Source organism: Sander lucioperca, chromosome 1, assembly GCF_008315115.2.
Source record: "Sander lucioperca isolate FBNREF2018 chromosome 1, SLUC_FBN_1.2, whole genome shotgun sequence".
NCBI lineage: Eukaryota > Metazoa > Chordata > Actinopteri > Perciformes > Percidae > Sander > Sander lucioperca.
In genome coordinates, this window is record NC_050173.1 from 35,539,532 (window position 1) to 35,566,004 (window position 26,473).

The following is a 26,473-nucleotide window of genomic DNA, read 5'->3' on the forward strand; positions in this document are numbered from 1 at the left end:
CTAAATAGTTTAGAAAGACAGTTGTGTTCTTGTATACAGGCGGCCGCCGTCTTGGGTGCCACTGTCTTTCTAAACTATCTTTTTACAATGTTCTCAATGCTTCAGTTAACATTTAGGGACCCTCATTATGCTACCGTTGAAGTGTGGTGATATTTTGAGCCTTTTTAGTGGTATAAATAGCGATTTGTTTTTACTTTCAGTGTGCCCCGAATACTAGCGTTGTAAGCTAATCAGCGGTCCGCGCTAGCTTGTTTCAAGCTACAAACACATTCGATTAGCATGAAAACATGTCCCAGAGAGTGATCGAGTGGGTACACATCTGTTATTAACCCCTAGGTTCATTTTGCGCCGGAATTGTCCTTTAAGTAACAGTTTGTTGTAAAATAGAAATGACTTAAATGAATAAACTGAACTGATTAAACTAAACCAATGTAATGTTGTGTTTTATTCAACAGTGTTTTACTGAATGATATGTAGAAAAGTGTGACTGCAAATTAATTGTCTGGGTGCTTGGTGACCTGAGTAGGTTTACCATGTGTCATCCAAAAGTGACAGGGCCTTCGTCACAATTGTGCACAGCTAATGCATTGGCTTTTGAATTACCATCAATTTATCAACCTGTTGCACATGTTGATGGGAGGAAGGGCTAAAAAAACGGGAAATAAAAATTGACAATTTTCTGATGTTCTTTCTGTACAACAAACATGTGACAGCTGTCTTTGAGCTGTCACACATATAGACGGAGAGGCAACATGGACGGTTTCAAAGACCCACACAAAAAATAGGACACGATGCCCCAGAAATCAAATATAACCTAGATTTAGAAGACACCACTTGATGGCGAGAAAGTTTGGCATGTCAAGTTTTGATATTCAGAAACTAACTTTGCTTACCACCATTTTCTTGATATATATACAATTAAACACATGGCTGGTTCTGAGATTAAACGCTTGAGCTCTATAACACGTTCACTTCTAAATTAAGTTTCTAAATGGGGATGTCCGAACATTGTTCTCAGTTACTCTGTCTAAAGTTCCCCTTGTATGTCAGAATAATCTGTTAATAATGAGCTGTTTAAGGAAACAGCTGATGGTGCATTGATTACTGAATTAACTATTTGCTAAACCCCACCGTAGGCGTAGGACAGGAGTAATCGTAGGCATGGCAGGCCTGTCAAGCTTCAGATCTCTCCACATGCCGAAGTGGTGTGCATGGGGTTTTAGTAAAAGTTATACTCGATATACCAAATTTTGGAGGGTTGTGTCTTTTTTTGAGTCTTGTGTCACAAACTCCAGATCGGTCTGTCCTGACCTTCTTTGTCTTTGCCTAGAACACAGTATTCTGGCTCATGTTGTCGGCCTCTTAGGTCTCGTTATTGTGTCTGTTCAGTCCTGACTGCTTTCCAGATTTGCCTGCCAGAGGGGGGCCTACGGCTCGGAGTGTTAGACAGCCCTCCCTTTCCTCCTCAACTTCTACAAAAGAGAGCACTCTTGTTTTGCCACCTAGTTCTGTTTATCCCCCTCTTCTAAAAGGGGGGACGCGGGACGGGTGTCGTACAGACTGAGCCATTCGCCCGAGGAGACAGAGAGGCGCCTGCGGAAGAAGGACTGATTGGCTAGGTTGGCGGAATAGACTGGAATCTGGCACTAACAACACTTTAGCCTTCCTGCACTCTTCACAATTAGCAGTGGACCAACAAATGACAGACAGCAAAGTTCTCTCAACTCTAATAGAAGCAAAGCCTCCAGGAATCTGTCCTGTGAAGTCTTTGAGCTCCCTATTCATGCTTTTCAATGTAGCTATCTCTCTCCTGAATGCCTCTTCTCTTTTCTCTCTTTCCTCCCACTCATCCTTTGGAAACTAGCTGTCTGTTCGTTCTGTTGTGAACAGGGGAAGTTTTGCTGAACAGTCTCTACCAGAACATCCTCATGTTACATCACAGACCCTAGGCTTCCTTGAATGTTACAACTATTTTCTTCCACATATAGCATGATTGACAGGGGTCTAACAGTACAGCACAGCGTGTTTGGATTATTATATTGAATACCTAATTTATTTTAAGGAGAACTTATAGCCCAAGTGATTTATATTTGTAATGGATCCAAAAGCAATTTCATTTTGTTTTGGTACATTTTAATTGGCATATATAATGAGTAGACCCCTGGCAAAGTATGTTGGGCCCCTGCAGGAGAGCCAAGGAAACAGGGTTGTTAGAGAAAGACAGAGGGAGAGAGGTGGGGAGAGTGAACAGACAAACACTAAAGAGCAACTGGAAGTCAGAAGAAAAAAGAGAGAACCGGTCTGAAAAAGTAAATGTTTCAGTAAAAAGATTTTAAGGCTTTGGATCAGTCAGTACCCATTCAGGAGACACCTGCAAGTAACAACTTAAATTTCTGCAAGGTCACCTCACTGCTACCAGCTACCTTTGGTTGTTACATACTGTGTCTAACCTAAGCCTAACTGAAAGGAATTTGAGTATGTTTCTAAAACAGCTTTGTCATTGTGTTAATACAGTTGGAAAGCTGCAGTTTCTGTGAAGACTATATTTGTGAACGCAGTATTCTCACATATACTGGCTGATAGGGCTCAGTTTGATCTGTAACCGTCAAGTTTATTAACAACACTTCAGTGGGATGTTGTTCCCTCATGCCGGGAACAAGCAACAGCTTTTGATAAAGGCGCAATGTGGGTGTTGTATACTGCATGCAAATGATTTTTTTTCTTTTTTTTTTTTTTTTGGGGGGGGGAAGAGAGAGAAGGGGAAACAGCAAACAAACTTTGAGACAAGTGTTAAAGCTGCAACCAACATCCATCACTGATACTGTTGCAACACCTTCACTGTATAATTCGAGCCTGTGAGGGTAGAGTGGGGAGCAGGGGCGATGTGAAACATTTGAATGTGCCTCTGTCTGCTTCCTTTGCGAGTCCAAAAGCTCTTTGGAAACTATAAAAAAAAAAGCCCTTCTCACATGTGCCGGGGCAACACAGCGCTCTGTTGTGCAATCACTAGTTGAGGCTTCTGTTTAAGTGACTACACACAAATAAACACTCACACACACACAAGGGGAACTAACCTAAGAGACTGGTGAAGAGGCACAGTAAGTGAGTGAGACACTGGCAAACATCGTCCTAATCAAACTAACCTCAGCAGCTCAAACATACTTTTAAGTTTTCCACATGCTTCCTCATATGTTGGCGGAATCATTACTGTGTACTTATTCTCGTCTGTTAACACACACACACACACACACACACACACACACACACACACACACACACACACACACACATTGCTGGGAATAACGCTTCCATCTGGGGAAAAACGCATGGTCACCAGAAGCTTAGGCATTAAGACTTGGTTAAGTTATATTTTGTATCTTTTTTTGGCCTTTTGGAAATAATTTCTATAAATTATGATACATTGTTTGCACCAAGTTAGTGGCTAAGATCTGGGATATATAAAAAGTCCAACAGGGCAAGAAACACAAGTAGTTAGATGTTGATACAGGTACAAACCCCTCAGATAAATTGGTAGATAATTTAGCCGTACTTGTTTACAACCTCGTCGGATCATCTGATCTCTCATGTTTCTTGCAACCCTATTGCCAGACAAGATTGTGTGTGTGTGTGTGTGTGTGTGTGTGTGTGTGTTCAATCTCTGTCCTTTGCTGCAATGTCAGAGCCATCCTCTCCCTCATCCAGAGGGCCCAGCAGCAGGCATCAAAGCTCCAGGGACAGCAGCTCACACACAGCACCTCATGGCACGACAAGGACCTTTACCACTCTGCATCTCATCTGTTTAATTAGTTCTCTCTCTGTCCGCCGCTCCCTCTCTTTCTCTACAACACTTCCCTTCAAATTAATTACCCCCCTCCAATAACTTAACATCTCACCCTTGCAAAAAAAAACATGATGGCAGTATAGCAGCCAGAGTAACACCAGGCAATATCCAACTCCCTTAACCCATTATTCCAGCTTCTCGGTTTTGGACATTCCTTTAGTGTTGTTTAAATTAGGTGAATCATGGTAATAATTTACTAAGGTTTTAATGGAAATACAGCCTGGCTCTTAATGTCAGAGTCTCATTTCCATATTCAGAGTTGGCCTTTTCATTCAGGGGTCACGGTTTGGGTTTGCCTGGGGATTACAAGTGAAAAGAGAGCCGATTGTTTCTTGTAGTCTGCCCACAACTGTTTGGATAACCTATCTGGTCTGGAGCTTGTGTATAATGGGATGACTCATTAGCCAATCAAAGAACTATTTTAAATAATACATAAAAATTCTGCATATTAGGTGGTGAACACATTGTGTGCATTTTTCACAACCTTGACATACACCCCAATACATGTAATTGCGCTAGATGAACAGTACACAGAAATTATACTGTCTTTGATTTGTCTTTAAGTAGTACATAGTAGATAGTCAGCCAGGTGAAACAAGGATACAATCTAGTCCTGTGAATTGAGGGAGAGTGCCTGAAGCATCAGAGCGCTGGGACTTGTGAGAGAGAGAGAGAGAGAGAATATACCACTGCTTGTTGCCCACAGCAGCATCAAACCAGACACACAGTAAGCTACCGGAAATACATTCCCCTTCAAAACAAAAGCTACATAATGCTAATAATGCCAACTTCAGCACTGACTGAAATTACAAATAAGATGATGAAAATGTGTGTACATGAGAAACGGCAATGTTTTGGATGCCCTGCCCCAAAAGTATCAAGCTGACTGTGTATATTGTTTGCGTGGTGAGTTGATTAGCTTCGAATTTGTATTTGATTTGAAATTTGGTAAACACTAAAAAGTTAGTTTTAAAATTAAACTAAAATATAGTCTAAATAGTATGGTAAAAAAAAGTCAAAAACTATGCTGCTACGAACATGATGCATATTAGGCTACTTTATGTGACAATGTGTCAAAGTAATTTCATTTGTTAACTTGAATGTGATGACATGCAATGCACAGAAAGATGTTTTTGTTGTCACAAGGGTCCCAAAGCTATTTTTGCCCTAGGGCCCGTAAGTGAGTTGATCAGGCCCTCTTGGTATGTTCCTACCGCTCACAACAGAAATTGAAACCAGTTTGTCATTGAGTGTCTTACTTTGAAAATCGCAAGCGGAAGCCACGTTATTTTGCCTACTTGACCGGTGTGCGAGTAATTCCCTCTCCTGTCCTCCGTCTTATCACTTGTTCAGAGGACGTATGAATGTGCTGTGCTGTCCGCCGTGTCTCCGTGGCGCAGGACAAGACGGTCGCCACGCCTTCAGGGACGCGCTTTTTCACGGCGTCAGCTCTCCATCTGTGTCCGACTGTCAGCTGTTCACCGGTGGAAACCTGTCCAGAGCCAGGACATTTAACAAGCTATCGATAGACATTTCCCCCACTTACACCAATCAGACTGTACCTCTGGAGTGCGGCTCTAATTCTCCCACTGATGCCAGTTGAACGGGCTGTTTTGTAAACTCTTATTAATTTGGGAATATCTGGAACGGCAGTTTTATTGATTTGACATCGAATACAAGTCGGGTCAAAGATGGGGATCAAGGTGTAGTGCTGGTAAGTAGCGTATAAAAACAAGTTTACCCACATACTATCATATTAGCATATTAAGATTGCGCTCACGCCCACAGCTTGTGTGCGTGCCTGTGTGTGTTTATGTTTATGTGTTCGAATGCTTTAAGCCTTCCACGCATATACGTTCTATTTGCTGTGACAGGAACACTGTTTCGTCACAGTTTGAACTTTACTAGCAACAGTGATGGCATCATCATGCCGTACCGTGTTAGAACTGTAGCTGATGTATGCATCACTTTACTACAATGTAGGCATCATAATCGGTGGCGTGAGTCAGCGGTGTGCAGGTCTCTGTAAAGGGCGTGTGAGGGGATCCAGCTCGTTTTAGGAGCCGGACTCACTGCGTCTTCTGCCTCTGACACATTTACAGGAGAGAATATTGGCGGCAGGTGACATTGTCATAGTCGATGGATAGCATTGAAAACAAAGACAGTAGCCACTGATTAAGTCGGACAAATATCACATGTAGTGAACTGGTTAACTGGCTAAATGGCTTATCTTGTTTTGTGTAATTATTAACGTGGGAGTAAAGCCTCTGTGTAAACTCACTTTTGATTTGGCTCTCCTCATCAATTCTGTCTGTATATATGTAAATTATTATTATATATATATATATATATATTATATATATTATATATATATATATATATGTATATATTAAAAAAGTGTAGAGTCTTTGTTATTTTTTCTTAAGGACAGAATGAACAGGTGTGGCACTGTTGACATTTTTAGTCTTATTTCCTTGGAATGAAAAAAGAAAATCTGCATCATCCACTGAAGCATCCAAGAGATGGTAAGCAGCCTTTTTACCCAAAGGTGATGCAGCAGCGTGCACAGCTTATACCAATACAAACAAAAAGGATTTGTTATCTTTCTCTTGCAGCTTATACTGCAAGGTGCATGAAAGTAAGACCGGCTCTGTCAGAAACCAGTTAGGTGGGGAGAAATTCTAGCTGTTGATATTACCAGTTAAGGGACTTCTGCTCTAACACCCTCAGCTCTGGTCTCCTCCACCCCTCAGCCAGGCTGCACCTCCCAGCCCCACAGGAGTGAAGCACTGGAATGGGGCATCACATTTCGAGACTGTGCTCTTTCAGCGTGGAGCTCCAAGAGGCAGCAGCAGCTTCTCTAACGTCTGTCATAACACATGCCCTGCTTCGTCTTTATTTCGCCCACTCCCCCTGTTTAGGATGCAACCCTGGGAACTGTGTATTTGCTCACTCTCACCTTCACTGGCCGTGTATGTGCTTCTGTACGCCCAGAGGGGTGAAAAACAAACATTTTTTTGTTCTGTTTCGTGCTTGCTGAATGAGTTTCCTTTGTAAAATGACAAAATGCTGTGAATCCATCCTTTGATTCTCTTCAGTCTTGCATGAGATAATCCCTGAATTATGTTGATCCTGTACCCTCACCAGCACTGTTTTGACTTTGTCATCCAGTGATCAAGACCCCGTGCAGCTCTTTCTTCCATTTCTTTTTCAGTTGAGCTTGTCTGTGCTGTGTCCATGAAGCCTGCTGCTTGGCAATAGAATGGTTTTGAATTGAAATGACAGCTTGCTCTAACAACAGTACAGTAGATATGGGTTGTACACGACATGAGTCACCCGAAAAGGGGTCTGTCAGAAGTCGGTGGTAACAAGTCTGCAGGTACAGACACAGACTACAGCACATGTTCCCTCCAATTCAGGCCAAGTCTGCCGAGAATAACAGGTGTGCTGTTTAATGAGGGCATTGTTTGGTATAACGCAAGCTTGAGAGAGGCAAATTCCCAGAGAGTGAGGACAGAGTGTGTGTATTTGTGACGAGGGAGAGAGAGGGCAGTGTCTGCCTGGGGCAGGCAGACAGGGAGGTGTACACAGTAGCTGTTAGTCTGGTAGCAATGACAGCTTTATCACCACCACCAAGGTTTATGGTGGTGTGTGTGTTCTGAGGAATCATGGATCACACGCTATTCTACTCACAGACATGACAGAATTACACTTCTGCCTTGTGATGGAGCAGTCAAAACTGGGAATCCACTACAAAATCCTACTGGCAATTCTGTTACTTGTGCACAATGAATTCCAGTATATTAGGTGATTGTACACAGATGAGGCAATCAAACTTTTTTTTAATTAAATGTTTCTTTAATTAAATGATCAATCACTTGTTCACTCGAAATCCATCCCTCCACCCTGCTGTGTGAGATGGATGTGTGAATTATCAGTCTTTTGTCCTTTGTTTGTTATTGCTGAAGCCAAGTCAAGGTATTTTAGGGAAAGTACGTAACAATACGTAAGCACATTACAAATAGTTAAAAAAAAAAAAAAAAAAAAAAAAAAAGATTTGTAGAATGGAATCTCCTCTTTACATTTTCATTTCTATTCACAGATCATCTCAATTTTACTGCTAAATAGGGAAATTCCAAAAGTTACCGCTCTTTCTCCAGTGCTTCTGAATTTTTTATTTTCTTTGTTTTTACCTTACATAAACCGCTTGGGACAGAACACCGTGATGGCCTGTGTATCTGACAGGCCTTCCTTCGGATGTCCTCTGGTACAAGGCAACTTTGCCACTGACACAGGGATGATAAAAGTGATCTCGCTGACAGGCCGAGGCAAACAGGGTTCAAATGTGGAATCACTCTGTCACAGCCGGCTGCTATGTCACGACGAAGAGAGAGAGAAAGAGAGAGAGGGGAGGAACAGGGGATTTGGATCGAATAAAAGAGAGGAGAGGGGGTGTCATAGTGGGGACTCAACAGACATCTAATTACCTCCCAGTAGGGGCTTTGACTCCATGGAAACGAACGGCTCTCCAGAGCTGGTCTTAGCTGCCTCCACATGGCCAGCTATCGACAGTCTGTCTTTATGGTTTGGCTGGGTCAAAAAAGCAATGGAATGTGATTGGATCCCTGGTGTTTTCAATAAACCACAGGAGTAAGCTTATGGATTACTCCATCAGATATAGGCTCCAAGTAATGCCGTCTTCCCCTATCACGTGAACAGTATGTTTTAATTGATATTAGGCTGGAGCGCTTCTGCACACGCGATTAGATTTCTGATTGAAATAATTTTGTCAAAGTTCTTGTTTTTAGACAAAATTTAACATTTGAGTTAAGTTTTATTTCTTTTAGTAATTAAAAAAAAGTTGTATATTTTTGTAATTAAAGGTACGCTCTGGAGTTTTGGACCGGTAGTAGTGCTGCAATGCAGAGAAGCATTGCAATGTGGCAACAGAAGCAAAGAAGAAGAACGCTAGCTAGTAAACATGTACAATACAATGTAGCATTTAACATACTTTAAAAAATCAGATTGCAGATGATTTATGAGGAAGGAAATGCATTCAACACATGTTAGACCTCAAGGATACGTGCTTTGTTTTGGTGGGAGTTAATGTAAAGATTACTCCATTACATACGAGTACTGATACCAAATAATTTAGATTTTAGTACTGAAATTCATGTGTCAGCACGAGTATTACAACTGTTCAAATACCAAGCCCTATTTGGTAGTGATATTTATGTAAATGTAACAAAGGTTGGAATTGTTTCCAGGTGTATAAGTGGAGGATTGAAGTGGTGTTGAAAACACAACTGACTTTAGAAACCTAACCCCACTGGATACAGTAGGTCTGAACCATTAGTATCTATGTGATAATGACATGGTTCCATTTTTAAAAATAGGGTGATCATTTTAGCATTCAATGTGGTAAAATGCCTTTCTTGATATTGATAGTGCCATCATGCCCACTGGGCAGCCCCCAGTGGGCAGTCCCCTGATGATCTGTTAACACCCCACTGCTGTGGTAGCACACTGTTGCTGTAACTCATCACAAATTTAAACAGGAAAGTGTGAATGCGTCATGAAAATCTTTCATACTATGTGCAGACTGATCTCATGAAATGGCGTATGTATGACACGCCAATTCGTATGCCATTATTGCTGTGTTATCAAGACCATACATGCTTTTTAGCGTGTTTATCAAGGCCGTTTGGCCTCCATTGACTTACATTACCTTGCGATTGCATGTGAATTGACGCCGTAGGGAGTAGTATGAAAGGGCGAATCGCAGCGCAGGGAGGTAAAACACAGGACTTTCACCCAGGAGAGCGGGGTTTGTGTCCCGCGTGTGGCGTTTCCTAAAGCCAACCCCATTGTTGTTTTCCTAAACCCAACCGTCGCTTTCTTCTTTTCCTAAACCCAACCTGGTTTTCTTTTCCTAATCCCAACCGTTTGTCCGTTTCTTGTTTTCCTAAAACCCGCGTGTACCGTAGTCTCGCGATAACACGTAACCTTGCGATAACACGTAGCCTCGTGATAACACGCCACATGGCTTTAGAAAGTGCCACGTGGTGTGTATGTTTATGCTGTGACGTTGCAGACTGCCGTCCGCTGTATACAGCGTACACGCGGATAGCTCATAATGCGTACAGATAACACGCCACTTGGCTTAAGAAAGTTGGCGTGTATGTTTATGCGAAGTCATGATGCCATGTTGGTATGTGAATGAACTATGTTCTAGCTTAGCTCAAGAGTCTTTATGTCAAAAGGAGTGTTATTTCACAAAGTATTATGGACACAAAAATTAGATGTATAGATTTGAAATCAACACATAACTACTTGTGGATTAATGAAGCATGTATTCTGATCCGTCTGTCTCTAATCATACCAAAATACACGAGGCATGAGTTATGAACAGACCAGACCATGCAATCTCCCAACACTAATTAGTACGCTTTGACATCATACATCAGCAGTGACACAACGCATGACCTCTGCCAGTGCTGTTTGTAATGAGCAGATAGACGTACTTAAACAGGAAAAGAGACAGTCATGATGAAATTAGCAACATCTAGTTATTAGATTTGCATCTGTTACCGTCTCGCTCATTAGTTTGCGGCGGTTATTGTGCAGGTTTGATTGAGAGTAATACAATGCGGAGTGGGTGTCTGGATGAACAGTCTAATTTAAAAAAAAAAAGTGCTTAAAGGACTATTAAGGTAGCTGCACATAGGCATTGTTTCATTCATCCTTTTTTTCTGGATGCTCTCAATTACTCCACTCTGTTTCCACTTCCTATATTCTTCCATTCACTTGGTGAGCTGGTAATTCCTAAGTGGCACTTGAGGCAAAATTATGCCTGTTGAGGACAGAGACAAAATCACTCTTGTCGGATTCCCCCTAAAAGAGCATTGCATCAGGGGTGGTTGTAAATTGAGTTATTATGAATAATACATGACTGTTTTTGAAAGCATTATGACCATTGTGAATGACAGATTTAGGGTGCTCGAGGCTCAGATATGTACTACGTGCTCACAAAGAGCCAATCTGTGCTCAGCTTTAATTATCTCTAAGTAACATGATAGATTGCCCAGACCATCACATGTCACAGGCCTTCAATTCATTTTAGTGCACCATTTCCATCCGAACAAGGGAAATAGAGTCAGTGGATAATAGTGCTCAACCCTTAGAGTTGGTCTCAAAAGCACAGACCTTTTCTGCGTGTGATGGTTTTGTGTAATGCTGATTCTCCATTTAAATACAAGGTAATCGTTTGACTATCACACTGAAAGTGTGCAGGTTCTCTCATGCAACATAGTCTTTGCATCTTGCTTTATCTCACTCTGTTTTTCTCTGTTCTTGTAGAACAGTTTGACAGATGGTTGTATTCACAGTGAAGGAATGACTTCACTTGGACTTAGGGCGTTTTCACACATACCTCATTTGGTCCGGACTTTCGGACTTTTCAGTTTGATCCGAACCAAAATTAGAGGTGTGAAACCTCCCCCGGACCACGGTCCGGATCAAAAGACCAAATTTTGGTCCGATAAAAAGAGGTGGTCTCGGTCCGGACCAGACTGAACCATGGTCTGGTTCGTTTACAGTGTGAAAGCATTTTTTGGATGGTTCGGACTTTCGGACCAAATACAAGAAGCTCTGGCAGGCTCTCCTTGTGTTACAAGACCGGGGAATAGCTCCTTTAAGGAATAGCTCGGTGCTTAGTGTGTAGGCTACATGAGAGAATGAGAGTGACGGTGAATGCGCTCAGAGCAGACAGCTGTCGGCTATCAGAGCAGAGAATACATCAGCAGTTTATTTGTTAAGTGGTAGTAAATGTACAGTGTAGGTTTCCGTTTGTCTCTGAATAAATTCTCCAAAAAGTTCCAGTGTCTTGCTTCTCAACATCACAACAAAACAAAAAGAGCCGCGGCAGTAGGGGAGAGCAGCAGTCAGCTGAAAAAACTCCGACACAGAGAGAGGAGACGAGAGGACGGGGAAGCCTGTCTACAAACCAATCAATTATAAGTATCTGGAGACGCAGCTCACCTATGTGATGACAACAGGACGTAGTTTTGTCACGTATAGATCTTTAGTGCGCTTGCATAACTGCAGTGTGAAACCAAAACTTACCGGATCAAATGTATACAATGTAACAAAAACATGAACCTTGGTCCGGACCTTGGTTCGGACTTTCATGTGTGAAAACGCCCTTAGATACACTCTCTCAGCCCTTTTGCAAGCACATGCACATGAGTGCAAGCACACGCACAAAACAGAAACACATACATGCACACAACTGTGTCCAAACCCGCTCAGGAATGAGGATGGCTACACATGTGCACAGGGTGTGTTTGCGGAGGAGAATTCCCAGTGAGCTTTACATCGGGATTGATGGAGCTGCTGGGTGTGGAACAGGTGCCAGGATGTCAGTGTGACCCCGCTCAGACACTTCAGGGAAATTCCAATAAATGGATTTGGGAAGTGTGTCCTTGTTGAGCTCTGAGTGGGATTCCCAACTTCTGTCAGGCTCGTACCATAGAGATAGGCCAGGGAATGGGTGGGGAGCTGGAATGCCTCGACGGTAACTCAATCCTGTGTTTGGCTGCTGTGTGGGTGCAAGTGTGCATGCATGTGTTTCAACACACAATGAACTCATTTGTTTTCAACTCCACTCCTCCCCAAACACACACACACACACACACACACACACACACACACACACTATTAACTATTAACTAACAATAGTGCACTGGTTTGATTTTGTTGCAACGCGTGTGCGGTGACATATGTGTGGAATTTTGCGCTCTCTCTGTTGTCAGCGGTGCCAGGCAGTCACTGTGCAGCTCAGCAGCCAGATTGGCTCGGCCCCTGCACCTCGACATTCAGTCTGGACGCCAATACACTTTTGGGCTCCTGTTGAGACTGGGGATGATGGTAGGGGCAGAGGGCCAAAAAGCCTCCCATGCCAGCAGCTCCCACTGGGAGAGAAGGCTGCTGCAAGGCCATCTGTACAGGCGTCCTGACTGGGCTCGTTGGAAAGTAGGGCGTGGAGAGGGAGATAAAGGAGGAGGGGAGGAATGGAGAGGACACGTGGAAGGGAAAGGGAAGTTAGAGGCTGGATGACAAAGAGTATGTGTTTACTTTCTTTCAAGCCCCTGCCATCATGAGAATACTCCATTATTTCTTTAGACGCATCATTTTCAGCTTTCAAAGAACACAGTGGAAAATTTAGGCCAGAGCTGCAATACTCTAAGGCACACAAAACAGTGTCAGGAACAAAAATACGCGAGGATCTGCTTTTTTAGAGCTCAGTCCCGAAATAGATGAAGTGTTGAAACTGTAATGTGTTAAAGAAGCAACCATGTGGACCCTAAATTAGAAAGGAAGTGTTAGAGTATGTAAATTAGTTGGTGAGGATGGAGCTGGGGAGTGATATGATGGAGTCGGCAAAGGAAAAGAAAAGTTGAGTTTAGTAAATCTAGCAGGAGGCAAATTTAACATTCATAGTGCTTAGAGTGCTTAGTCTGCACCCTACCCTGGGGGGGGGGGGGGATATCACCCTCTCACCCCCCTCCACAGCCCACCTCTCTCTTCTATCTTTGCCATCTTATTCCTATTCTCATCCCCGAGCAAGGTAGGAGATGCAGTTTTTACCTCAGCCTCTGTACCTCCCTCTAACTGTGATCTCTGAAGCCAGGAAGCAACAACAGTAAATAAAATGTTGCTGCAATACCCATGCCGGATATTTGCTGTGATGATATGCTGCTCCTCTAAGAATAGCATTGCATCAAGTCTTGGTTTCACTCATGCTTTGTGGTGTTTTTCAGTATCAGTATGTGTGCCATATCCTTTCAGTATAAAAAAAATGTATTCAGTCAAGTAGATATAGGCATTCCTCACTCAGGAACATGAAAAACTACAAAATATAGCAATAAAATTGAACGATTTTATGGTTTGACATTTCTTAGGAACCAATAGAACAATAGATCTTTATATCCCACAACATACCTGATCAATCTTCAATCAAGCCCATTATCAGTTTGCTGGTGAATGAATAGATTTAATTGGCCTTTGTGTATCATATGATATGAAAACAACTTTGTAAGCACACTTGTCTGGGACTTATTTAAGCTTGAAGAAGAATGCTACTGGGCAAAGATAAAATAAATGATGTCTATGTGTTGGTACAATAAGTCAATAACATTTTGGACATAAGTTTCTACACCATCAGTATTTCAAACTTACTTATCAGAAATATAGCTTGTTCTTGTCAAAATTGTATTTTTTTGCATCCTGATGAAAGAACCTATACTATTTTTGCTAATATAAAAAAAAGCATGTGGGGCTGGGATATATACCTGTAGGCAAGTATCTTGTCCTTTCATTTGGGGTGAGGATGAATAGACATCACCATCAGTGCCAATGAGTCAAAGTCAACCGTGACGGCCTTAATGGATCTTTTAAAGTCTTTTTTCTTTAAAAATGTCCATAACATTATTATTATTATTATTATTATTATTATTATTATTATTATTATTACTACTATTATTATTACTTTCACATTCATGCTTTTATTTTCCTTTTGTTTTTATTTGTTTTTCCTTATCCTCTTCCTCGGCATAAGGGCTTTGTTGTGGGTGGGATGGGGTTAACGGAAAGATGTCTTGTTATAATTGACATTGTAATATTGCATTGAATTTTGTGCATTCTATCTTGTCTGAAACAATAAAAATACTTGTTAAAAAAAAAAAAATGTCCATAACTACAGACAAAGCCTATATGTAGCCTTGAAACTGAGTCGAGCAGCAGAGCATTATTAAAACGACCCCAAAGTGACTATGGATCCATCTGCCCCCACCAAGAAACCTTAACTCTTCACCTTTGACCCCTGACTCTTTAATGATAAGAGGTCAGACAGTGGTTTGATTTTTCCTGAATGAGCCTCTTCAGTCTTAAAGGAGAGCCTTCTCTAATGCCGATTGACCTCATCCATTCACTTCTTAGTGGCAGATCAGATTTGTCAGCAGCCAACACACACACACACACACACACACACACACACACACAAGGGTAGGTGTGAGTAATACCATTTATGTGGTAAAACAGGTTATACAGACAGCAATACAGAAATGGCTACTTAACACAGTCGTGGAGCTGTTTGGCAACTACAAGCTGCTTGGTCGTGTCAGGAATGCCATTGTTTCATCAACACACACCACACGTACACACACACACACACACACACACACACACACACACACACACACAGCTAGACAGTCAAGGGTGCTGATAAAGATTGTGTCTCCAGACAGTGGCATTTTGTTAATCATGATAGAACAAAGCAAGCGGATCCCCTGATGTCAACGATAACAGTCTGACAGAATCAAAAGACAAAATACACACACATGCGCGCGCACACACACACACACACACGTACACGTACACACACACACACACACACACACACACACACACACACACACACACACAAGCTGCAAGGACCCCAAACAATGACACTCCTCCAGCTGTCTAGACAGAGTGCAGGGCTGCCGTTGGCTTGCTGCTGGAGATCCCAGGGGGGATTAGAACACACACCACTACACTCACCTGTTCTTAGCCGCTTGTTTCTCAATGTGTATCATGCAGTGTTAATGCAATGTGACAGGCAAAGAGGGAGCTGGGTGTATCATGAGCTACGGAAACATGTTACATAGAGTACAGCTGTGGATGACTTCTTGGTCACATTGTAGGAACAAATGTGGTGTAAGCAACATAGTTGTAAAGCAATATAACATAGTAACCATGACTTTGTTTTTGGTCGGTCACAAGACTGCGTCAATATGTTAACTATGACTCTTCTCTACTTGTGCTACTGTTACACTATGTTTTAGCATGTCACGGATAAATGTTTCTTTTTGTGTGACATTTTAGGCCTTTATTCAATAGACAGCTTAAACATGAAAGGGGGTGGAGGGGGAATGACATGCAGCAAAGGGCTGCAGGTTGGAATTGAAGGGTACACCACCAATTAAGCATTGCCCTCCTATAACATCGGACTCATGATGGACAGTACCAACCTGCGATATTGTCTTTTTTATTCTTGACCCTTGTCAAAACCTGCTTCCTACATTTCCCTTAAAATGCTTACAATGCAACTTGACCGCTGACAGTTCGATCAAAGGTTTGGGTTTGTTATGCTAGTTGACCTGTAAACAGAGTTTGATGTGTAACATTGGCATAGTTCCCCTTTAAAGCAACTGACTTGAAGTTGAAATGAAGGGAAATTCAACGTGCCATTTTCCTGTAATTGTCACTTTTGACCAAAGTGGCCGCAGTTCAGCAAAAGTTAAACAGTCTGGCTTTACAGCAACTTGATATGATGAGCACTTAAAGATACATCAGTGCAGTTTTCCTCCTCTTTGTGAAACCGTCAAAGGCTTTACTACTTCAAACTCTTGACACTTTTTGATTGTAAACCTAACTCTAAAATCTGTTTCACATCAGTTTTATTGGCACAGTGCGAACAAGGCGTGTCATACACAGACACTGATGACTGATCTATCATAACATGTACACATCTGTAGAGGAATTATCTGATTGACCTCTACTCACATGTTGCAGACTGGGAGGAATCGAGTGACGGAGACACAGAGCTGTGATGAAATCATGAATCAGCCGGAGAAATGCTGGAGGGGAGAGCCGAGGAGGAAGTAATTGGAAGAAATAAGGAGAGTGAAGATTATCACAAACGATAGAGGAAATAATTGACAGTTTCGGCACGTAGAATAAAACTCTGTCACTCCCATGCATGTGTGTGTGTGTGTGTGTGTGATGACTCACAAATAATCTCCTGGATTTTGTCACACACGCTCCTAGAGCTGAGACTTTGTCTTCCTGTCATTCCTATCACAGAGCAAGTTCCTTCCAGGCATTATAATGCTTTCCTACTGCATCTGTGGTGTTACAGAGGCTTCGTGTATCAGGCCGTGTCTGCTCTTTGGCTGCATGTTGTAATCCAATCTAGAGGAGGTCGCTGGAAGGAGACCCCCGGCTTTCCCCTTTTGGAACATAATCTAGACATTGATTATAGGAGGAAAACCACTCAAATGTTGGATTAAGGACATTGTAGACCAGCATTTTAAATTATGGTAGTAATATATTTCAACTGTGATTCCGTGGTAATGTCTCACCCTGCAAAAAAGACTTCAGGGCTGTGAGAGACACACAGCTATAGGTTATTTTTCTCTGCTGTGTGAGTTTTCCCTATTAAGTACATATGTATATATATAACTTCAATATTCAGATTAAAAAAGTTCCATCAGATGTCCTGAGTGTTATCTGCTCGTTTAAAGACGTATTTGTTCCTCTCACAGGCTGTTGTCAGTGTCAATGTTTCCTCTAACGGAGGAGCCATTATTATAGCTCTGAGGAGCAGACTAGAAGATGTCAGCCCTCTTTAACCACAAACACATATTATAAGAGATATGAAGTAGGAAGGAAGGCTGTAAAACCGCCCCACAGAATGACTCCCCTTCCCCCAGCGTTTAGTGTGCCTGTCTGTGTGCATTCGTGTCTGTGTGTACAAGTGCATGAATAAGTGCTGTAGTGTGTACAGGGAGAACAAAGGAAAGCTGAACTCCTCACACAGGGAACTCGAGACTTGAGCTGCGCTTCTGCACACCAGTATGCGCTTGACCTTTCACCCCAGGGACACCATTTTATCGGTGGCTGATAGGCGAGGGAGGACCTGAAGGTCACTATAGGATGAATTGATTGCAGCAAACCTGGACCATTCCTAGGTGTTCTACAGTGATTTAGAATGATGGCTGATGCGGCCAAATCATGTATTTTTTCTTTGAACTGTTTCTGCTCTGAAATTGGGTTTCTGGTGTGTGTTAAAGTTTATTGAGGTAGTTTTAGTAAAGCTATGCCTTATCTGACAATATCATGGGGGGAAGGCTTATTTGTCTACCTCTCTTCTGCTTTAATACAACTTCTGTTAGCATTAGCCCAAGCTGTTGTCGGAACTACAAAGAGCAGGAAGAATATGGCGTGTTTACATCTAAAATAACTTCCTGCATGTTGCTCAAGGTCTGTGGGTTAGCAGCTCTTTGACTCCTGCAGGGAGGGGCTTTGTGTCCCTGAACTTGCCTGAAGGCACCCAGAGACTGCAGTCGTCTTCAGCGATGATGAGTGACTCATGTAGATGTAGTCACCAGGTTCGGTCAGTGGGAGCAGGAGCACAGGAGAGTCTGTTTTTATTCAAATTTATTTGAACATAAGGAAACAAAACAGTGCTGGAAGTACATCATTGAATTATTTTCTTTTATTTCTTATTTAAACTTGTTAATAAAGGAGAGGTCTCTATAATAATGATAATAATAATAATAATAGAATCTGTTGCATGTAGATGACATTAAGGTGATGATGAGTGATGATGATAATTGCACCCTGAGGTTTATAATGCTTCCTGTGTCCGTAGTATCTCTACTCTAGCGTACAGTGCGGTAAGTGCTTCTTTCCACTACAGCTGCAGTGTTGGTCCATTGAGGGAAAGAACATGTTGCATTTTTAAAACGTGTAACCCAAAGCTTTCTTGAGGGGAAAGACATGCAGGGCAGAGATGGAGGCCACACAATCGTTTTTAGGCTGCAACAGTCTCCACGGTGACTGAGTGACCCACATTTCCATTTTCTCCTCTGTCTTGCTGATGTGGGAGACGGGGGCAGCTGTTGGGGTGTATTCTGTATCCCCTGACGAGGGCAGCGGGTCATCAGTTGGATGGAATGAGATGTGTTGCTGGGCAGCATGACGGTAAACATGATGATACACTAGGAGGCTTAGCAGATCTATTGCAGTGAGAGTGTTAAGGAAAGACGGATTACAACATTAATTTAATTTCCTCTCACCAAATCGCACTACTGTACCAATAATGCACTTTAGTTTCCATTTCATAAAACCCAATCACTCTTCCTCTTTTGTCTACATCCTGCTGACAGTATTTTTCTCTGTCTATTTGCGTTTTAGACAGGAATGCCCCAGACTGTGTGCTCAGGCACCATGTTCACCACCCCCAGTGGCTTCAGCCCCCATCTGGCCTGTGCTGAGCCGGAGGAGGAAGAGGAGGCCCCACAGGAGGGCCCGGGGCCTGGTGCTTGCCTGGCCGACGGGCCCCCGATCACCTCCGCCTCCCTTGACACCCTGATCCATAACCTGGTGCCCACTGCTGATTACTACCCAGAGGTAAGCAGAAATTTACTACAGTCCACTGCTTATTTGAAACTCCATCAGAAGGTCCATTTCAGTTTATAGTGGTACGGACAGTACTGTCAATTACATGATTACCCCCATGACTCTGTTTAAAGTGCTACTCTTCCTTTAATTACAGAAATCTGCAGTGTTCTTTATTGATGTAGTGGCAGTGTCTTAGCGAATGTCTCTTTTTGTTCTTTGACAGAAAGCCTATGTGTTTACCTTCTTGCTGAGCGCTCGTCTGTTCATCCCTCCTCCGGAGCTGCTTTCCAGGCTGTGTGAGCTGTGCATCAAACAGCAGCAGCTGGATCAGAGCCCACTTGATACGGTCAGCACTGCACCACACACAAATACATAACTCCTTTATGAGCTCGCACAAGCTAATGAACAGAAACACAGGCAGGCACAGCACAAGCATTCAGGCATACTTGTGTTCTGCATGTAAGCAACCACTGCCACCACTTTTTTTTTTGCCAGATTGCTGACTTTTTTATTGTGTTTTCTTTTGCACATCACTAAACCTCTTTCACTTTTACAACAACAGGCAAAAGTGCGCAAGTTTGGTCCCAAGATCCTGCAGCTGCTGACAGAGTGGACAGAGACATTCCCGTCTGACTTCAGGGACGAGAAGATGGTCGGACACTTTAAAGACATCATCCACAGGATAGCTCCGTGTGATGAGGTACACTAATTACATGGAACTGCAGCCATATGATAGCAGTCCGGTCATCTTCACTAAAGACAGGAATTCTTTTCTGAAATGATGCTTAATCTTCTTTATAAAGGATAAAATAACAAAATGCTACTCATGAAGTTATCAGTTTCTTCAGGGTTATCATTTGTGATGTGCTGTAAGACTCCTGCTTTTGATCCATAGTGTAGTTGTTGCCATTATAGCCTTCATAAGCTGTACTGTAGCTGCAGTGAGAAATGTTCTTCGGGGAAAGAAATTCAATTATCATCACTACCACTGTGGCATGGTGATGGAAGGTGTCAGAGTGTCAGCGTTGGGTGAGTATACACAGCGCTGTGTTACACAATCTTACATTACAGGAGAGGAGAGAGGAAGGAAGGATGTTAGAGGAGTGGCTCTATCTGTAGCCTCGAGGGGGAAATAGAGAGAGGGAGATGGATGGAGAAAATGGGTGGATGGGATACAGGGGCGCAGAGGAGGAGGAGGAGGAGGAGGAGGGTGATGGAGTCAGAGTAGAAGACCAGGAATAATGGAGGGAGGTGAAGAGAGGACAGAAAGAGGGGAAGGGCAGGTGATGATGAATGTGCTGCTTTTTACAGTACAGCTTGCTGTCTACACTATGGGTGTGTGTGCATACATGTGGGAGCTGTGGCTCTGGGTCATTTGTGAGACAGACTGACCCAACGGCCTCAGTGACCACTCATCTGGAGGGAGGGGCACAGAAACACACATTCCTGGACACAACACACACAGCACAAAACCTCCAAAACACATTTTGAGTCAACCGACTATTAAATGTTAAAATGCATCGCTGTTGTGCTAAGAATAAAGATGCTTTTAAATCTTAATGTTTTGGAGATTAACCAGTCCCACAGTGATACATGAGATACACGAATGAGGTACCAATTTACACATATAAAGAATTCATAGAGTGCCAGAAATGTTGTCATTATTTACAAATCAGTAATCAGATGTTACACATGGCAACTTTACATGATGATACAGAGTAACAGACATAGAATTAACAAAGATAACTAGCAAACTTAAACATTTAGCTGTATATAGCTGTTATAAACAGTCAAGAGCTGGACAACAAAATATACATTAATACTGTTCAGTAGTGATGGGAGAAGTACTGTACTATGTAAAAGTATAAATACCACAGTGCAATTTGAATCTGTTACAAATGAAAGTCCTGCATTTAAATAGTAGTTTCAAAAGTAAAAGTATCCACTATATATAATGGTCCCTTTCAGAGTGTTATGCTAATATTTGTTATGTTACTGGATTATTATTACAGATTTCTTAAAGTGTAAGCAGCATCGTGGCCGGGTTGGCTCAGTGGTAGAGCAGGCACACATATACTGTGAGGTTTATGCCTCGACGCAGAGGTCCAGGGTTCGAGTCCAACCTGTGACGATTTCCTGCATTTCTTCCTCCTCTCTATCCCCTTTCTCACCTAGCTGTTCTATCAATAAAAGGCAGAAAAGCCCCAAAAAAACAATCTTAAAAAAGTGTAAGCAGCAATGTTATTGTTGTTATTTATCAAGGTTTGAACTACTTTATATACTGGAAGGCACTTTAGTTTATATGAAATCATCAAATTTTAGAGGCTGATAATAATGTTTTGTATAAAATCTTAATCCGCTACAATGTAACTATAGCTGTTGGATAAATAGAGTGAAGTAAAAAGTACAATATTTCCCTCTGAACTTTAGTGGAGTAGAAGTATAAAGTAGCATTTAATAGAAAACCCCAAGTTAAGTACCTCAAAATTGTACTTAAGTACAGTACTTAACTATAGGTACTTAATTACTTTCCACCACTGCAGGTCAGATTGTTAATACATACTGTATGTACAGGGCTGTGGTACAGGTTGCATGGCAGTGCAAAGGATACTAGAATAAATACTGGATAAAAAGTTATTCTGTTTACAGAAGTGGGTTAATGTAATTGTGGGTAGACACAGTATGTGCAGTACGATATGTATGTGTAGTACGATGCTTTAGGCTGTGAACCTCCTCTACACTGACATGAAGGATGACATTAGCATTACTACTAATACTTATTAATGACTATTAATAACTGTATGCTTAATAACTTATTGTAAATGTATTTGTTCTAAAATAAAGCGTAAGCATGTTTTATATATGTGCTCACAACCTGGCAAGTTATTTTGATTTATGCCTATTGCTGATCTATGAATCATTAATAAATTATTCATTACATTCGTTGACAGCTCCACTCCTCTCTTCTCCTCTCCTCTCCTCTCCTCTCCTCTCCTCTCCTCTCCTCTCCTCTCCTCTCCTCTCCTCTCCTCTCCTCAGGCTTACTGGAAAACCCTGAACCAGGTGTTGCAGAAGCTCAGCCAGCGACTGGCCCTGATAGGCCAGGGGGAAGAGAGGAGAGGAGAGGTATCCCTCAACGCCTCCTCCATTTCTGACAAGCTGGTGGCCTTCAAAACCAAGCCTCCGCCCATCCAGAAGGACATGCTCTCCATCTGCAACGACCCGTACACACTGGCACAGCAGCTCACCCACGTGGAGCTGGTGAGGAGAGGGGGAGGGAAGTGTGGGTTAGATAAAGGTCAGGGAAAGGGATGATAACAAGGATGGATGATGAGGAGTGGAAAGGATGTTTGATGGGTGGAGAGAAGGAGCTAAGGATGGTGAAGCATGGGTGGGGACATAGTCCAAGTTAAGGACATGGAAGTCAAGAAACACATCAAACGAAGAGATGGAGTAGATGGAAAGAGAAATGAGGGGGATAAAAAATGATTCTGAAAGAACAAAGGAAAGAAGGTGGGAGTTATAATAGCAAACTAAAATTGGCAGAATCACTTTGTGATCTTGTAGCACTTGAAGCTTGCTGTAGTGTATAACCTTGATTATTACTTGTCAGCACTAACTGGTCTCCACCCAGTATAATAAAAAAGAACAAAGGGAATAATGCAATGCAACATACATGAACAAAGAATCTCTGCAGTGTCCCTCACATTGCATGCATGGTGCCTTCAGTCTATTCATGTGTGTCTTGATGTGGGCACGTGTATCTGAGGGGGGGTTGTGTGTGTATGTGTGTGCCTGAGTAAGCTTGTACCCTTGTCTGAGCGGTGACATCACCCCAGAAGTCAGTGATGTGCCTGGGGCTTCAAACAAAGGGGATAAAACTGCTGTGGATATATGTGACCTGACAGCTTCACACTCTGGAATGCACACACACACAAAAGGAGAGAGAAAGAGAGAGACAGAAAGACAGGCATGTACAGTGCACACATACAGAACTATTTCTATTGTAGGTTTTAGCAACATGCAAATTCTGATTCAAAAGAACTAGATGCCATTGTGCTTTCTGTCACTGTGTAGTGTGTGTGTGTGTGTGTGTGTGTGTGTGTGTGTTTGTTTGTGTGTGTGTGTGTGTGTGTGTGTGTGTTGTGTGTGTTATGTGTGTTGTGTGTGTCATGCGTCTAGTCTAATGAGTCATTTTGATTTGCACATGCATGTGACTGCACAGTTGTCTTTTAATAGAAGTGAATATTGTCTCAAGTGTCACTTTGAGGAAACAGGATTCCAATGAGTCACGTCAATGAGTCATTACTTCCTCTTAATGATTGCCTTCCATTACTGAAATGAAAGAATAATTAATGGTTCTACCCCCATCTGTGCCTGTGTGTGTTTTCCAGGAACATTTGAGACATATTGGGCCGGAGGAGTTTGTCCAAGCCTTTGTTCAGAAAGACCCGCTAGATGGAACCCAGGTAAACTTTTATTTTGAGCCTTAATAAATCAAAATTTTTTACCTGTGTCAGTATTCTTTTCATGTACTAGAGATCATCTTGCAATTAGATCACACCAGCTTTGGATGCCAAATCGGGCCAGGGCCAAATGGGGGGGGGGCACATTGCTCGGACCACACCCATTTTCGAACTCTGCCTTTATTTCGACCTCAACTACACCTGTAAAGTTTTGTGACTTCATCTCGCATAGTTGCGACGCTACCGCAATGACAATACCTGACCGCAGACATAAACTGCCTCTGTGGTAGTTCCCCAGTTTTTCATATTTTCAGTTTTATTTTGCTAGGGAATCCTGCATAGGAGGCAGAATAGCTGTCACACTAAAAAAACATATCTGACATAAAAAGCCTTGTATATTGTGTTGTTGAGGTCTAATGTCTGATCTGAATTATCTACTTAAGGGGCCATATAAATGTCAGCAGGCCACTGAGGTCACATACAGCACAGCAATGTAATACCACAAACTGTAGCAAGCACACTCAATTGCTTCATCTTTCCTATCTGTTTAACTGTTGCTGCTTTCACTCTCCGTTGTTCACTGGGGTTTTTCTCCGTATTCCGTCGCCGTCTCTTTTACTCATCTTCTCTCCGTTTGTCCTTCCCCTATGGGTTTTTTTCTCGTGTTCTGCATTGATCGTGTTCCGCTCGTTCTTTGACATTTACGCTCACAAAGGGGGCTCATTTTGTAGATAATTAAGCTAATTAGGATCAGCAAAATTCCCTATGGTAGCGCTTCCTATACTGACTTGCTCTTGTGTGCGTGTTTGTGTCATCTGCAGCCATGCTTCAGTGACCAGAAGAAGAAAACCTCCAACCTGGAGGCTTATGTCAGGTGGTTCAACAGACTGTGTTACCTGGTGGCTACTGAGATCTGCATGGTGAGTGGCAAATGTTGGTATACCCGGTACTCATATATGCTGACATTAGACTCTAGAAGCAAAGAAACGTCACACAAAATATACTCATTATGCCAAGAGAAGAGTATGAAAAAGAAACAATTACTCTGTTCACAAACTAGGACAACTACTGACGGAAAGCAGTTTAATCATGACATAGACATGAAAATGAACAAGAGTAGATATATAGAAGATTTTCCCTATTTTTATACATAGTTTATATTCTGTTGTGCCTGTTGAGTGGAGATTTATTTCTGAAACATACTGTATTTTTTCATGTTTAAAATAATAATTTCTCTAATAACTTGATATTTTAGTACAGTATTTCATTCTTATAAACAAATAGAGGGGCAGTAGATCGAGACAGTTTAGTTGTTACAGAGCGCCACTGCCCCCTAATGGTTTCTTTGTGATACTACACTGTTACTGGCATGGATAGTTAAATGTTTGTGCTAGTAGCTGTAAAAGAGATAACATTTACTAGAAAAATTAAGTGAATATGAAACAAAGAAACCCCTCTTTCTTTGCAGCCGGCGAAGAAGAAGCAAAGGGCCCAGGTGATTGAGTTCTTCATCGATGTTGCAAGGGAGTGTTTCAACATCGGAAACTTCAACTCCCTTATGGCCATCATCTGTGAGTCTAATTTTGCGATATCTGAGAGTATTATCACTGAGAATTTTCCTGCACGACTTGGTATTGATAGTTGAAATCCATTTCCTCCCGTAGCCGGTATGAACATGAGTCCTGTGTCACGTCTGAAGAAGACTTGGGGTAAAGCCAAGACTGCCAAGTTCTTCATTCTTGAGGTAAACACAATGCAACCATTCACTGACTGAGAGTTACAAGACAGGTAATAACTTGAGCTTGACAGTGTGTTGCTTGTTGCCATTTGCTTTGACAGCATCAGATGGATCCTACAGGAAACTTTTACAACTACAGGACAGCTCTGAGGGGGGCCGCGCATCGCTCTCGGACTGCCAACAGCAACAGAGAACGGGTAGGGCTCAGCGGCACGGCGCTGACTTCACTATGAAAGCATGCTGGCATCGATTCAATCATGTATTTTCATCTTCACATCAATATTTCCTTCATCTTGGGTGCCCGGATAGCTCAGTTGGTAGAGCGGGTCCCCATATATAGAGGTTTACTCCTTGACGCAGCGGGCCCGGGTTTAACTCCGACCTGCGGCCCTTTGCTGCATGTCATTTCCCCCTCTCTCTCCCCTTTCATGTCTTCAGCTGTCCTGTCAAAATAAAAGCTGAAAATGCCCCAAAAAATTATCTTTAAAAAAAATATTTCCTTTTGCGCTTTTCATAGTACTCAAAGACACTTTACAATAAAACACCACATTAAGCACATTAAAAGCAAAACAATCAAACCAGCAACTAACAGTAGATGAAATGTGATATTATTATTATTACTGTCTGTTTTCTCTCTTCAGATTGTGATTCCCTTCTTCAGTCTGCTGATCAAAGACATTTACTTCCTGAATGAAGGATGTGCCAATCGGCTGCCCAACGGCCACGTCAACTTTGAGGTGAGACAGTCAACGTTTCTTCTGACGCTGCCTCAATTCAGCCACCCTAAAAATATTCACTCAGTGCAATTTTTACTTCTTAGAAATTTGTGGAGTTGGCACGGCAGGTCGGGGAGTTCATGACATGGAAACAGGTGGAGTGTCCATTCGAGGAGGATCGGGCCATCCTACACTACCTCCACACTGCTCCCATCTTCAGCGAGGACGGTGAGAACCTGATTAATCTTCTCTGCACATGTTGGTCCAAGTACTTCCACCATAGTTTGTGATAGTTTTCTTGACTTATTTCCCAACTATTTTTGTTCTCATTCTTCCCCAGGACTTTACCTTGCATCCTATGAGAGTGAGAGTCCAGAGAATCAGGTAGAGAAGGACAGATGGAAAGCACTCAGGTAAGAATAATAACACTTCAAATGAGAGATGCTATTATCTTGACACACCGTCCTTCATTAACCTTTTCTCC

General features: G+C 42.2%; 1 protein-coding gene across 2 annotated transcripts in view; it reads left to right on the top strand.

Moving 5' to 3' along the window:
• LOC116064324 (ras-GEF domain-containing family member 1C) overlaps nucleotides 1-26,473 on the top strand; it is a 60,991-nt gene that overhangs the window by 32,831 nt on the left and 1,687 nt on the right. Inside the window, exons 1-13 of one of the 2 annotated variants that reach the window (XM_031319462.2) lie at nucleotides 5,156-5,555; nucleotides 18,863-19,078; nucleotides 19,293-19,415; nucleotides 19,632-19,769; nucleotides 22,109-22,330; nucleotides 23,464-23,538; nucleotides 24,357-24,455; nucleotides 25,004-25,106; nucleotides 25,200-25,279; nucleotides 25,375-25,470; nucleotides 25,915-26,010; nucleotides 26,094-26,217; nucleotides 26,330-26,402. In XM_031319462.2, coding sequence (XP_031175322.1) covers nucleotides 18,869-19,078; nucleotides 19,293-19,415; nucleotides 19,632-19,769; nucleotides 22,109-22,330; nucleotides 23,464-23,538; nucleotides 24,357-24,455; nucleotides 25,004-25,106; nucleotides 25,200-25,279; nucleotides 25,375-25,470; nucleotides 25,915-26,010; nucleotides 26,094-26,217; nucleotides 26,330-26,402 — 1,439 coding nt within the window. In that variant the 5' untranslated portion in view covers nucleotides 5,156-5,555; nucleotides 18,863-18,868. Of the gene's footprint in view, nucleotides 1-5,155; nucleotides 5,556-18,862; nucleotides 19,079-19,292; nucleotides 19,416-19,631; nucleotides 19,770-22,108; nucleotides 22,331-23,463; nucleotides 23,539-24,356; nucleotides 24,456-25,003; nucleotides 25,107-25,199; nucleotides 25,280-25,374; nucleotides 25,471-25,914; nucleotides 26,011-26,093; nucleotides 26,218-26,329; nucleotides 26,403-26,473 lie in introns of those variants that run through there. The other variant, XM_036007619.1, reaches the window with a different exon arrangement.